Genomic DNA, 14801 nt, shown 5'->3' with positions numbered 1-14801 from the left:
CCCCACGGAACCTGCGGACACTCACAGCTTCTACACCTTTATTGCACCTGGGGGCGGCCGCCCGGGCCTCAGGGCTGTTCGTAGCCCGTGGGCAGAGGGTTGACGCGGGGATTGTGGAAAAGGGTGTGGTTACCGTCTCCCCAGGAGTAGGGCTGTGGAGAGAGGAAGGGAGAGCGAGTCGTCAGCGCTGTCCGGGCCTTGGGGTCCCCCTGCACCCCCTTGCCCGCCCGCTCGCTCCCACTCCGGTGCTGAGGCCTCGTACCTTGGTGCGGATACGGAGGTGGTGGTAGGCGATGAACTCGGGGCGCTCGCGGTGGCCCGCGTGGAGCCAGGAGTTGAGGGTGCAGAGGGCCACGCTGGGGAGGGCCAGCACGAAGGTCAGGAGGCGCCAGGTGCTGGCTGCAGCGGGAGAGGCAGGGGTGAGAGAAGCGGCGAGGGCCTTGGAAGGACTGGGGAGGAATTGGGGGTGGGGCGGGGGGGAGGGGGAGGTTGACTGGTTGGGGGTGTCGCCAGGACCCTGGAAGGGCCCAGAGTGGGATGGGGGGGACGGGTGGGCAAGGTCAGGAAGCGACAGGGTAAGGCCCCAGCCCTACTCACCTCCTGCCCCTCCATGGTCTCCCTTGGCTGCACTGGCCAAGCCCCGACTCAAGGACCTCAGAGGCAGAGCCATTCCGCGAGAGAAGCCGGGAACCACAGACTGTCCTTTGACTCTCCTTCACTGAGGCCTACATTCCCCTCCCCTGTTTTTGGGCCAATCACCTGTTGAGTCTGTAATATGGGTGGCTATTTTTAGGGGTTTTCTATATTTAAAATGGGGCCTGACTGGCATGAAGTCCTTCTCTCCAGACAGCTGCTATACTGTGCCTCTTATTTTGGTAAGCGGACATTTAAAATACAATATATGCCTTTCTTTTTATTGTTGCAGGGAACTGTTCTTTTCAATACTGTCTTCCCAGTGGCTGGCACACAGTAGGCCTTTAATAAATATTTGTAGACTGAATTGTGTCCTTTCGAATCTAAGTTTTTTCATCTGTAAAATGTATAATAATGTGTACCTTAAATCATGTTTATGAAGTTTGAGTAAAGTAACATAGAAATATGCCAGCTTAGAGTCTGGCACCTAACAGTAGCTCGGTATATGTATTAGCCACAGTTCTTTGCAAAGAACAGAACTCACTCTAACTAGTTTTAAAAAGATAAGCAAGAGCCAGTCCTGATGGCCTAGAGGTTCAAGTTTGGTGCTCGCTGCTTTGGTGGCCTGGGTTCGTTACCTGGTAACGGAACCATGTCACCTATCTGTCAGTTGCCATGCTGTGGTGGCAGCTCACATAGAACTAAGACGACTTACAACTAGGACATACAACCACGCACTGGGGCTTTGGAGAAGAGGAAAAAAAAAAAGAGGAAGATTGACAACAGATGTTAGCTCAGGGTGAATCTTTCCCTGCAAAACAACAACAGCAAAACAAAACACAAAGATAAGCAACTGAGAATCTTAGGTAGCTCACAGTATCCCTGGTGTGGCCAGAGCAGCCTGTGATCTACACAGGCAGAAACACACCAGTCTGTGGGCCAGCTGCAGTGAGACACCACCACGGTTCCACTGCTGGACAGTGGATGCCAAAAACTTCATCACTGTTGCCCTGGAAAGCCAGATTCTTCCACCCTCACCCCCTCCTTGAAAATGGATTCTTCATGAAGCTTGCATCCTTGAGTTGCTCTTTTCTGAATCAGAGAATCACGTGGGCACGAACTGGCAACACCTACGTCATTGCCTGGGTCCTGGCTTTGAGAAAGGCTGAGAAATTGAGTTCCAGCTTCTGCCTTAGGGAAGCAGGAATTGCATCTTGGAGAAAATCCCCAAATATAGGAAGAGTATTCAAAAGATGCTGGACAGCCACAAACCTGACAAATGGAATAAAGAGTGGTGTTTTTACCTGGAAAGGTTCTAGGCTCCCCTCTCTCCACGCAGAGTTTGTTGGTCATTGCCAAACAGTTCCCTGGGGATTCCCATCCCTTTGTCTCAGCTTGGAAGTTCCCACTAAGAGCTTTTCTTGCTGGTACTTGGTGAGTGCCCTGAGGGTTGCTCCCATCTCTGCTGCTGTCACCCTCATGTGGTACGCAGAGCCCTCTGTTGCGGCAGTCTTTTCTAGGCTGATCACTGTGTAGAGGCAGTGCAGAGCCAGCTCCTGCAGTCTTTCTACCCACCTTGTTTCACAAGTTCTCACTCATACAATTAATTAATTGGGCTACTGCCAAAGCTCCCAGTTTCTAGAGGTTTAGGTTTTTCTTTGCTTTAGGCAGAAAGAAGAACAACCTTACCAGTTGTTAAGTAAACCCCAGTGAGTAGCATCCTAGCCCGTTTTCAGACACTCCTCAGCTGTTGGTGGTGAAGGGTATGACTCCGAGTCAGTTTCTCCTGTGCCTCTTTCCTGGGCTGTTACATACCATGATCATATTTTCCAAAGCAAAGATCAATTCCACATGTGATCTACTAAATATTAATTTTATTTATGGATGCTCTAGGACAGAATATTTGAAATTGGCATTGTCCCAGAAAGACAACTGAATGATGATACAGGACATGGGTTAGCTACGGTGAACAGTAAAGGGAGTTGGAGATAAGACAGAATCAGAGTAGAGGCCACCAGTGGGCTAATGACAGTAGGATGATACGGTCTAAAGAGGGGCTAGAATCTCGTTATAGTGGACATCTATTGTTTTGTGTCATCTGTCCAACACACCCATGCCTTCTTCTTCTGATAATAACACCCCAGCTTTTCTTTGTGAAATCACCTCCACCACCTGTCATTTTCAGTTCAGGTGGGGTTGACTCTCTCCTCCAGCTCCAAGAGGGGCCACATGACCCAGGCCTAACCAATCAGAGCATTCCGTTCTCCTGGCCATAGTGATTGGTTTGGGAGGGGCACAGGTCCATGAGTCTCAATTTTGGGACTTCTTTCTTGGACTATGGAGACACAGTAGTACTTCAGCTAGACTTGGAGACTCAGATTGAAGCCAATATTGAAATCATTTTTCAGAGCAGACCTGAAAGATGGGGAGAGATCTAGCCTTGTTAATATTATTTGAACCCCTGGATCAAGATGTGCCAGAGTTGAGAAAGATCTGTATCCTTAGGCTTTTCAGTTACATGAAATAACAAAAAGGCAGCTTGAGTTGGGATTTTAAGTCTTCATTAATTGCTAAACATTTTCTTTGAAGCTATGGACCTCTAGCTTCAAAGATCTCTAAACTTTCACCAGCAAAATTTCAATTTCTGTTCCCCTGTACTATGATCCATGTTTTATTGAAAGTTTTTTGCCTTCTTTTGATATGATAGATAGAAATGTCTTTAATAAACATTCTGGAGTATGTATGGTTTTAATGAGTGCAACTGAATGGCCTCTTGAGGTGAAGGCATCTAGTGTTTGTTAAAATGTAGTCAAATAAATTACATATTGAGATATAGTCCAACTTGCTAAAAGTTTCATGGTTGAGTCTTTGTACTTTTATTTTCTTCTTCCATTTCCTAATAGTGTAGTGTTATGTATCAAAATAAATCTACATACAGGGCCAGCCCAGTAGTATAGTGGTTAGGTTCGCATGCTCTGCTTTGGTGGCCCGGGGTTCATGGGTTTGGATCCCGGGCATGGACCTACACACCACTCATCAAGCCACACTGTGGTGGCGTCCCATACACAAAATAGAGGAAGATTGGCACAGGGCCAATCTTCCTCAGTAATCAATCAATCTATCTATCTATCTATCTATAGGCTGCAATCTGATTTCTCTGAAATATGTATCTAATGCTGGGACACAAGATTTTAGCTGAGCCAGGTGCACTGGTGCTCAGTTGGCCTCATGACTCGTGTAACTCAAGCCCAGACAGCGGTTATACCTTGGGCAAGAATCTGAAGTTTCTGCTCCCATTATGAGACCTTCATCTCACATCCTACGTGCTGTGTTCACTATGCTAACTGATATATAAAGAGGCCCCCAAATGGTGACTTATTAATCTTAGATATTTTCTAAACCAGTATTTTGCCACCACAAATGCTGATTACTGAAAATACATTTGAAGGCTTTTCTGTACTATCACTGATGCTGCTGAAAATTGGATGAGACCAACCTGACAATGTGTGGTAATCTCATTACTACAAATGTATGGATGAAATGTACTGGACCCAAGTAAACAGCACTGTTTTCACTTGCTTTTCTCTGTTATCACTATAGAAATAACCACAGAACTGTTGAACAGGAGGTGAATCAATGATCAAGTGTGGTCACTTTGGTTAACTTTCCAAGTGTGTCCACGCTGTATCTCAGGAAGACAAGGATCAAAGAAACCTGAGTCTTAGCATAAAAACCTTGAGCAATTGGAAGTGGTTCCTTGATTCAATTAATATTTACTGAGCACTTGCTGAGTCAGGCAGTGTATCAGAGTCTCTGCTCTCATGGAGCTCAGTCTACTGGGGGAGACAGATGTGTGATCAGACATTTCCGATGGTTAACTATGCCACTTCAGCAGTTACCACACCAAGTGTGTGATTGAGAGTTTGGGAAAGCTTTCAGTGGAGCTGTGGCTCACGTGATCAGTAGGATAAGTTTAGGCAACAGAGAAGGGGGAAGCATATTCTGGGCAGTTGAGGGAGATAAAACAAGTGTAAAGACCCAGAGGTGTGAAGGGCCATGGCCAGTAAAGCTGCAGAGGTTGGGCAAGCCAAACTGAGAAGCCATGGATGCTGTGCAGAAGCATTTGAACTCTATTCTGCAGGCCATTTTGGGGTGGAGGTGGGGGGTGGGGGTGGGGAAGGCACCAATGCTTTTAAGCAGGGGAGTGACTTCAGATTTAGTGTTGGAGTTTGAGGTTTAAGAGAGAAGTTTAAGACATGAACAGACATTTCTCCAAAGAAGGTATACAGGTGGCCAATAGACACATGAAAAGATGCTCACCATCACTAATCATCAGGGAAATGCAAATCAAAACTACACTAAGATATCACCTTACACCTGTTAGAATGGCAAAAATAACCAAAACAAAAAGTGACAAATGTTGGAGAGGATGTGGAGAAAAAGGAACCCTCGTACACTGTTGGTGGGAATGCAAACTGATGCAGCCACTATGGAAAACAGTATAGAGATTTCTCAAAAAATTAAAAATAGAAATATCTTATGACCCAGCCATCCCACTACTGGGTATCTACCCAGAGAACTTGAAATCAGCAATTCCAAAAGTCCCATGCACCCTTATGTTCATTGCAGCATTATTTACAATAGCCAAGATGTGGAAGCAACCTAAGTGCCCATCAATTGATGATTGGATAAAGAAGATATGGTATATATATACAATGGAATACTACTCAGCCATAAAAAAGACAAAATCGTCCCATTCACAACAACATGGATGGACCTTGAAGGTCTTATGTTAAGTGAAATAAGCCAGACAGAGAAAGACGAACTCTGTATGACTCCACTCATAGGTGGAAGTTAAACATAGAGACAAAGAGAATTGATTGGTGTTACCAGGGAAAGGGGGGTTTGGGGGAGGGCACAAAGGGTGAAGTGATGTACCTACAACATGACTAACAATAATGTACAACTGAAATTTCACAGGGTTGTAAACTATCATAATCTTAATAAAAAGTTAAAAAAAAAAAGAGAGAAGTTTAACCAGTGGATTCTATGGATGATGAGCCAGAATGCAGAGACTGGAAGCAGGGGGAGCTGATTAGGAGTCTTTTGTAATAATCCAGGCAAATGATGACAAGGATTTGCGCTTCAGGCAGAAGCACTGGCAACAGAGAAGAGAGAGTGGACTTGAGAAAACTTTCTGAAGCAGAAGAACTAGGATGCGGTGCCTGATGGGATCCGAGCTGGAGGTGCAGTGCAATGAGAGAAAGAGGAATCAAGGACTCGGGGAGCAAGCTTGGAAACTGGATATTAAGGACTTCTTTGCAGTTTGAATTCTCATAGAGGAACTCGGCATTTTTTCTTCACTCTAATAGCACATTGTTGGGAAAACCAACAAATAATTTTTAAAATAACATTTTAAAAAGCATAAGAGAAATAATTTATTAATCACTGATATTAAGACATCACTTAATATTATCCTTGGCCAAACTGAGGGCATGCCCGTACTTCAGTACTTTTGCATTTCACCTACCACCTCCCGAAATCCTTCTGCAAACTGTGAGGTTTGAGGGAAAGGAGAGAGGAGAAGGATTCAGGAAAAAGAAAATAAAACCAAACCCAAACATTCAGCACTTCTGAGGAAGACTGATAGTAGAGAAAGGCCTTCACAGATAGTACTGGGAGAAGGAAGGAAATGTGTCGCTGATCCCCAAGTCCACCTGCAAGGCTACCAAAGAAAGGGCTCACCTAGGGCCGCACCGCATGAGTTCTTTGGTGTCTGGCAAGGTTAGATCTCCGGCTGAAAACTTTCCCACATGGAAGACACTGGCAGGGCTTCTCTCCAGTGTGGGTTTGATGGTGGCAAAGGAGTGTGGTGCCCTCTCCAAAGCCAAGGCCACACTGGTAGCATCGGTAGGGCTGGTCTATATTATGAGTCCTCTTGTGCTGTTTCAGAGCAGCCTGTTGCCAAACTGTTCCCCACAAGTCCCACACCTGTATAGCTTCTGGGCCCGATCACTCCCAGCCTCGTGAGCTGCCAGCTGGGCAGTCTGCCAGTGCCTGGTCAAGTGCTTCACAGGAGCACTCCTGGCACTCAGAGAAGCCAAATTCCGTTCCCCTGAGTGCATCCGCTGGTGGTTGACCAGGTGGACAGGGTAATTGAAGCCAGAGCCGCACTCTACACACAGGTGTGGCTTTTCTGCTAAGTGGCTCTTTCTATGCCGGATCAGGGAGGAGCTCTGGGTGAAGCGCTTCCCACACTTGGAGCAGATGTAAAGCTTCTCACCTGTACGGGTGAGCTGGTGTCGAAGGAACTTGCCGATGGCTGGGAAATTCTTTCCACACTCAGAACAGGTAAACTTGGCAGCCATGACTGTTTCTGGTTCACCATGGAGGGTGAACTTGGAATCTGGAATCTGCAAGAATGCACTGGGGACAGACATAGGGCTTCAGGCCAGTATGCACTCCTTGGTGAGGCAGCAGCAGAGAACTGACTGTAAGGCCCTTGCCACATCCCCCACGGATATATGGCTTCTGCCCAGAGTGGATTCGCTAGTGCGTAATGAGGTTGGAGCTTCCACAGAAGGTCTTTCTATACTGGGGACAGTGATAGGGTCTCTCACCAGTGTGGACCCTTCTGTGCTGGATGAGGGATGCACTCTGAGCAAAACCTTTCCCACAGGCCCCACACTTGTAGGGCTCATCTCCCTGGTGAGTCTGCTGATGCTGGAGGAGGTTGGAACTTTGGCTGGAACGTTTTCCACAGTCAGGACAGGGGGAAGGCTTCTCACCTGCATGACTTCGAAGATGATGGGTCAGAGAGTAACTATGCCGGAAGCTCTTGCCACCGTGGGTGCAGCTGTAGGGTCTTGTACCAGGCACAGGTTTCCCATGACCAGTGAGTTCACAGTGTGGGAGTGGTACCCAGCCTCCAATCTTCAAGGAGTTATCTTGAGATTTCTCTAATTTAAGATTCTTGGCAACGTCATCTGAAGTTTCTTGAGGTTGAGTCTAGAAATAGATGACACTGTTCTTGGGCATATCCCTTGATGTTCTCTGTTACTGGGCCCTTCCTCTTGAATAAACTTGTCCTCATTCTTGTTCCCAATTCCTGTGGAAGAAATTGGAGATTTCAGATTCCTGCACCATAATTCCCTCCAGAGAGGGAGAATAAACCACAGAAGATAGTTTTCTATAAATAGTTTTCTATTTATAGATAGATACCGATAGTTTTCTGTAAAGAAGATTTTGCTTTCAGAATCAAATAGTCAGTGTGTCTTGATAGTAAGATTTAATTTAAAACATCACTTGGGGTTACAAGATTTTTAGTTGTCTTGGACTTTTGTCATCTTCATCCTGAATGAAAGTATAGCAAGGAAGGATCATTCATATTAGCCTGGAACATCTGAGCACAAACCATCAAGAAAGAATCAACTTCAACAGCAGAAGAAAAGACATTAGTGTTTTATTGGCTAAGGTGATTAACAGAAGGGAGCCACTCAGGCCAAGAAGATAATTAAACAATTTGTCACAGACAAGATTGGAAAGTCTAATTTTTAAAAAGAGACTATAGGTAAACTTGTAATTTTAAATCTCAAAAGTCAAATTAACCAAGATGAGAGTTTGCAATAAGACTAGTAAATATCCCAGTGGCTCATATAGAAGTATGCTAATTCTGTTTTTAGGCCTATCGAGGCTATTAGTCTAGGTTTCCCATTACTTGGAAATGAGGACTGGGGGACACTGCTTCTGGCCTCTCTGAATCCCAAGACTTGATCCCTGGCCCTCGGTTCACTCTCTGGGCCCCCCTGCTTGTGCTTCACTTCACAGCTCTACTGATATCTGCCCCTGACCTCTTACCTGAGCTCCAAGCCTGCAACTCATGCTGCTCCCTGGATACTTCCCCCTTAATGCTCTGCCATCACTTCAGATTTAATATCCCTCTGCCAAATAATTGCTGACTCCCAATTTCACTCTGTCAGTGGCATTAGTTTTCACTCTCTTGGACATCTAAGCTTGAAATGGTGAAAATTCTTTTGACTCATCTCTCTCCTTCCTTCCCCAGGAGTGAGGTACTATTTAAAAGTGATGTGCTATCATCAGTCACCAGGGAAATGCAAATTAAAAGCCATGATGAGTACCACTACACACCCACTAGAATGGCTAAAATTAAATAGACTGACAATACCAAGTGTTGCCAAGGATGTGGAGCAACTGATATGCCCATACATTGCTGGTGAAACGTAAAATGATCCAGCCACTTTGGAAAACAGTTTGATAGTTTGTTCACAGTAAATTAAACAGCCCTTACCATATGACCCAGCAATTCTACTCTTAGGTATTTGCCCAAGAAAAATGAAAACATGTCCACACAAAGACGTTTTTACAAATCTGCATTGTAGCTTTATTCATAATAGGCAAAAGCTGAAAACAATCCAACGTCCATCAACTGGTGAAGGGATAAACAAATTGTGGGATATCTGTATAATGGAATACTACTCAGCAACAAAAAGGAACAATTATTGTTACATGCAACAAATAGATGAATCTCAAAGTTATGCTAGACCAGAGAAGCCAGATACAAAAGAGTGCATACTGTATTCCATTTATATGAAATTTGACAATAGGCAAAACTAATTTATAGAGGGGGCCAGCCCTGTGGCTGAGGTTGAGTTTGCACAATCTGCTTTGGTGGCCCAGGGTTTTGCCAGCTGGGATCCTGGGCATGGACATGGCATCACTCATCAGGCCATACTGAGGTGGCGTCCCACGTAGCACAACCAGAAGGACCTACAACTAGAATATACAACTATCTACTGGGGACTTTTGGGGGGAAGAAGAAGAAGGAAAAAGACTGGTGACAGATGTTAGCTCAGGTGCCAATCTTCAAAAAAACCCCTAATTTATAGGGGGAGAAAGCAGATCTATGGGGCTGGGTGGGGGAGGGAGTGGCTAACTGCTAAAGGGCATGAAAACTTTGAGGGGTAATGGAAATGTCATATATCTTGATTGTGATGGTGGTTACACTAGTATATGCATTTATCAAAAATCATCAGACAGTACACTTAAAATGGGTGCATTTTATTACATGTCACTTCAATAAAGCTGTCAGCACAGATATGCCAAGCTTTTTCTAAGATGTGGAGGGTAGACAGGAGTATCGATGCTGATTGCCCAATTATTTTTAAAAGATTTTATTAAAGTATAAGTAAAACAATAACAGTTTAAATAGCTAGTACTTATAGAGTACTTACTATGTGCCAGGTACTGTTCTAAGAGTTTCCATATATTGACTAAACCTCACAACAACTCACTAAGATAGAGACTATTTTCCCATTTTACAGATGAAGAAATGGAGGCAATGAAAGGTCCTAACCTTGCCAAAGGTCATCCATATGGTAAGTGGCAGAACCAGGACTCAAACAATCTGGCTTGAGAGCTGCCTCCTAATTTCTATGTTACCATGCCTCTCATTAAGACAATTTTGAAAAAGAAACCCCCTTTCCTCCATAATTCCACCTGCTCTAAGAAAATATTTTCACGTTTGCATGTTTCTTCAGGGTTTGCCAACATACCTACATATTTTAACTACTCTATAATCACAGTTTAGATACTGAGCAAGAGGCAACTACTCCAAGCAAAGCTGAATCTAAATTTGCTTTCTAAAAAGATGTGCACTCTTATTTTACTCATGTACATTTGCTGGTTCATTCATATTCTTTCATAATGATATTTTAATGGTTACATACAATTCTTTTGCTTCAAATACCAGATTTTATTCATTTTCTTTATTATTGGAATATATCGTTATTATAGAGAGAGCTCTAATGAGCATCTTCATGCCATGCACAGAGCTTAGTCTCTCCCTGTTGAATCTCTTGTGTAGGTATCATCCCCAGGAGCACACCTGCTGCTCCACAGAAGCAAGCCTCTGGTCTCCACAAAGCAGAAGCTCTTCTTATATTAGGAATGGCTGCCGTTTAATTTGCTAGTGCCTGGGATGGGTCAGACACAACGACCCCGGCCCATTCACGCTCTTGAGGGCCACAGGAAGACCACAGCAGTCCTGGCAACTCTCCTCTGGGAGTCAGCTGGGACATGTTAGTGCAATTAGCCTGTGACAATTAAAAGTGCCACAGGCTGTCAAAAACTTTTATCTATTTAGCCACCATAATCCATCATTTTTTCTGTGACTATCACAGCTGTCCCCTCCTACATTTTCTGTCACTAATCTAGTCCAGGCTTTCCTTACCTCTTCCTGCTATTATTGTGTTTCCTATTGGTCTTTTTGGTTGTTTTGCCTTTCTTCCAATTATCTGACAAGTCTGTCAGATCTATTTCTTATTGTAGGGCAGGGCTCCCCGATTATTTTCACACTATGGGACACAGAGAAAACGCTAAAAACAATCTGTGCAGCACACTGGGATAAAAACTTGAGGCTGCTCCCAGCTGAAGGTGCCTGGCCCAGTGTTTCTGGTCATCCCAGGCCCCATCCTGTCTGCCCTATGGGTTAAAGCAATGGGTCTCGACCTAGGCTGCACATTAGAATTATTTTCTAAAAATTCGTTTGCCCAGGCTGCACCCAGGAGTGATAATAGTAACATACACCCAAGACTGAGAACCTTTGAACTAATGGGATAGCTCAGTTTATCCTCAGTAACCACAGCTTATCCTTCTTTCACTACAGTGCCTTCCTTCTGAGAAATGGGTCCAGGATACTAAGAAACTAAGGTCAAGGCCCTGAAGTGAACTGAGGAGGGTGCAGCACTCTGTAGCTGGACTCAATATTACATGATCAAAATCTATCACCAAATCATCTAAGCCTAAATGAGTGTCTCTGGGCTGGAGATATACACACTTTTAGTCTCAGTGGTTTAGTGCAGAGTTCTGAGAAAGCCAGACCCGAGGGAGGCAGGTGTTTATGCCACTGTGTATGTGGGGCCGTGTTAAACGCAGAATCCAGGGGAAGGCCTTGGGAATAGCAGCAGGAGGCCTAGATTCTTAGAGGAGGAGCTGCAGTGCAGTAAGCGCTGCTTGAGGAATAGTTGTCAGATGAGCTAGCTAACCCAATAACTGGACTCCAGGATGAGAATGTGATATCAAACCTGGAGTGAGTTCACTCACCCATTGCGCAGCAAACCAATCTCTGACACCAGGTGTAGTGGGAGAAAACAGGAATTTTATTATTGCACAGCGCTGAACAGGGAGAAAGGGCAGCTAATGCTGAAATCCCAAACTCCCTGAAAACCTAAAAGGAAGGGTTTTTATTTGGGGTTTTAGGCAAGGGAGGGGGAGCATACCGCCTTGCTGGTCGCAGCTTTCCCACCAGCCCATAGCAAGGAGGAGATAACAAATCCAGGTGGTTGTCCTTGGCCATTTGTCTCCGTGGTGGGTAGTGGATTCTGGAGGCAGGAAGCCAGGGAGTAAGCAGGGAAGGAGTGCTTTGGTTTTAATCACATATATGTAGGGAAACTGATATCAGGGCCAGTATCAAACGGAGGGTGGAAAGCTGTAAAGGGCAGTGGAAATGCTTGTCCTGCCCCTTCTACCTCTGATACAACCAACGTGCTTGCGGGGGTTCACGGAGCGTCCCATCAAAAGGCCTCGGCAGAGGCGTGTTTTCAGAAATGCGCCCTGCTCCAGGTAGGAGGCAACAGGCCCGGGCTGCGGCCCTGCGCAAGCTCTTACCCAGAGAGATCCCACACCCGCCAGACTCCTGCACAGTGGAGACGAGCCAGTCACCCCCACTCTCCAAATAAGGCCACACCCCAACTCCGGGAAGGCCATCTAAGGCGCTGTTGAAAGCCCCAGGCCCGCGAGGGCCGACTAACGAGGGATCACGAAGGTTCCGAGGCCGAGTCCTCGCAGCAGGGCGCCGGGCTCTGCAAAGGGACGCCGCTGAGGCCCCTCCGCCGGCAGCCTCCAAGGGGCCTGCTGGGAAATGTAGTCCCTCGCAAGGGGCGCCGGGAGTAGGAGGTGCCTTGACCCCAGCTCCGGAAGCCAAGTATGAGGGAGTCCTCCTGGCCCCCGAGAGTGGGATGCTGAGGGCCCCGAGCATCCTTATCCAGCCTCGGCCAAGGGGCGCTCTTTTCCTGGCCCGTCTTGCTTGCTTCTCACTTCCCAAAAAACTTTCCCCATCTGAGCCCTGGCATTCCTGGGAAGGGGGCGAAACGGTCAGAGTAGTGAGCACACCACAAAGAGCCGCGTAGGAACCGCCATCCCAGTCCTCAACTAGAGAGAAAACGGCTAGGGGCGAGCTTTCCTCAAGCGAGAAGTTGTAGAGCCCCGTGCCCACCGTTAAGCCAGATCACCGCAGCGAGCGTTCAGCCGGGCACCCAGGCCCGGCGGCCTTGAGCGCGCTCCTCCCCCAGGCTCCCGGACGCGCGCGTCACCTGGGAATTGAGAGAGGGAACGACGTGTCGAGGGCTGGACTACAGCGCTTCCTAGGGTCAGGAGGCGGTGATGGGGAGCCGGGCTGGAAAGCGCTGGAGGTTTAAGACGGCCACATTGAGGAGGGACGAGATGCAAGGTTAGGATTAGGGTGAGGCGAGTGAGACGCTGGCTTCTGGCACGGAATTTAAGCTGGCATCCCAAACTAAGTAATCAACGTAAATATTTTAATGCAATATTTCAAAAAATCAAAATTAATAAAAAAATTCATGGTGAACAAAAATATCTAAATTTTAAATAAAGACGGGATTCAACCCAGCATTTTCACGACCCTGCCTGACTCACCTCACCCTAATCATGGCCCTGGTTCCAATAAAACCTTATTTACAAAAACAGGTGGCTGGCAGTGGCTTTACTTGTCTGATTTTTAAAAAACTTGCACCAAAGTATTGTTTATCTTGATCTGAGTATTTTCGTGCCCCTTAAACTTTGCACTAGAGGCTAATGCCTCACACATCTTACCCTCGTGCCCCTCTGCCAAGTCCCTTCAGCTTTGGCAGCCACATATCTGCTCCGGTTCCCAGAAGTGGACTACATCTGGAAAGGACCCTGATTGTCGTCTAAGTTATGCCACGAGCTGCCTGAGTGACCTCAGGCCAGTCACCACTCCCCCTTCGCCTCAGGTGGCCCGTGTAAAATTAGGAAGGGTCCAACTAAATGATTGAGAATAGGCCTGGTAGTTCTAAAAAGCAGTGATTCTCACAGGGTGGAACAAAAGATAAAGACTCAAAAATTTCACTAGAAATTCGCATACCTGTATATGAGTACAAAATGGTCCTAGAACCACTGTTTCTAGTAGTCAAGAATTGGAAACAATCAGTTCATCAATAGTCAAATGGATATATAAATTAATAGTATTTCAAACGGTGGAATACTACGCAGCAACAGAACGATTGACTACAACCATATGCGACTACAGGGATGCACCTTGCAAACACTGTGGCACAAAAGAAGCAAGACAGAATACATAAAGTCCAATTCCACTTTTATAAGGTCCAAAATCAGGCAAAGTCACAGACTATTGTTTAGAAACCCATATATAGATGAGAAACTATAAAGACAAGCAAGAAATTATTATCACAAATGTCAGGGTAGTGTTTATAGCCCTAGGAGAGACACCATTCCACCTTCTATGATGTTGGATTCACCCTCAGGCTGTATCCTAAATCCTGACCTCAAATCCTATGCCTCACATCCAGGGGAGAAGAGAACATCTTTTCTAGCAAATCCCAGTGAAAGAGAGAGGAAGTTTCTCTGTCTCAGAAGCCCTAGCACACATTTCTTCATATTCCATTGGATCTGAACCAATCACACTGACCAAGGGGAATGGGATACGTTGACAGGCTTAACTTAATTAGGGCCTGCCCTTGGATCTAGGGGTGAGATAAATCTTGCCCAAACCATAAGGCCAAGAATGGGAGGCAAGGGGATGTTAAAAAGAAAAAACAAAGTAGACTTCCAGTTTCCTGTCCAGCATGTTAGGAGCTTGGAAGTCATCACTCTGTTCTAACAAGTTAAAAACTGAATACACTGAAAATCAACAACTCTTCTTAGATCTTTCAGAGGATTGAGGTCGTGGGGCAAACTGCTGCTTCCAAAATTGAAGAGACAGACAGATAGACACAGAGAATCACATTTTACTGGAGTGCACCTCTGGAGCTGGCACTAGGGTAGGAAAACTTAAACTGTAATTGACAAATTGCTGGAGGCTCAGTGTAGAC

At 45.8% G+C, this 14801-nt stretch overlaps 1 protein-coding gene and 1 long non-coding RNA gene across 3 annotated transcripts; both read right to left on the bottom strand.

The window, feature by feature from the left end:
* Positions 1-21: 21 nt before the first annotated feature.
* COX6A2 (cytochrome c oxidase subunit 6A2) lies at positions 22-6791 on the bottom strand. 2 transcript variants are annotated; one of them, XM_070231851.1, is made up of 4 exons: positions 6379-6791; positions 598-1444; positions 263-399; positions 22-152 (listed from the first exon to the last, which is right to left on the bottom strand). In XM_070231851.1, exons 2-4 carry the CDS (start codon positions 668-670, stop codon positions 69-71), a joined length of 294 nt encoding a protein of 97 aa, XP_070087952.1. In that variant the 5' UTR covers positions 671-1444; positions 6379-6791; the 3' UTR covers positions 22-68. The 2 variants fall into 2 exon arrangements, with proteins under 2 accessions (XP_070087952.1, XP_001500382.1); XM_001500332.5 differs by having other exon boundaries at positions 598-1376; positions 6379-6631.
* Positions 6792-11789: 4998 nt separating this feature from the next.
* LOC138917121 (uncharacterized) lies at positions 11790-13030 on the bottom strand. Its single transcript, XR_011424643.1, has 2 exons — positions 12926-13030; positions 11790-12032 (listed from the first exon to the last, which is right to left on the bottom strand). It is a non-coding gene; the product is annotated as an uncharacterized lncRNA (long non-coding RNA).
* Positions 13031-14801: the final 1771 nt, after the last annotated feature.

This window comes from Equus caballus, chromosome 13 (genome assembly GCF_041296265.1).
Source record: "Equus caballus isolate H_3958 breed thoroughbred chromosome 13, TB-T2T, whole genome shotgun sequence".
NCBI classification, from domain to species: Eukaryota; Metazoa; Chordata; class Mammalia; order Perissodactyla; family Equidae; genus Equus; species Equus caballus.
Note: the sequence above shows the minus strand (reverse complement) of the source record. Positions and strands in the feature narration are given on the sequence as shown.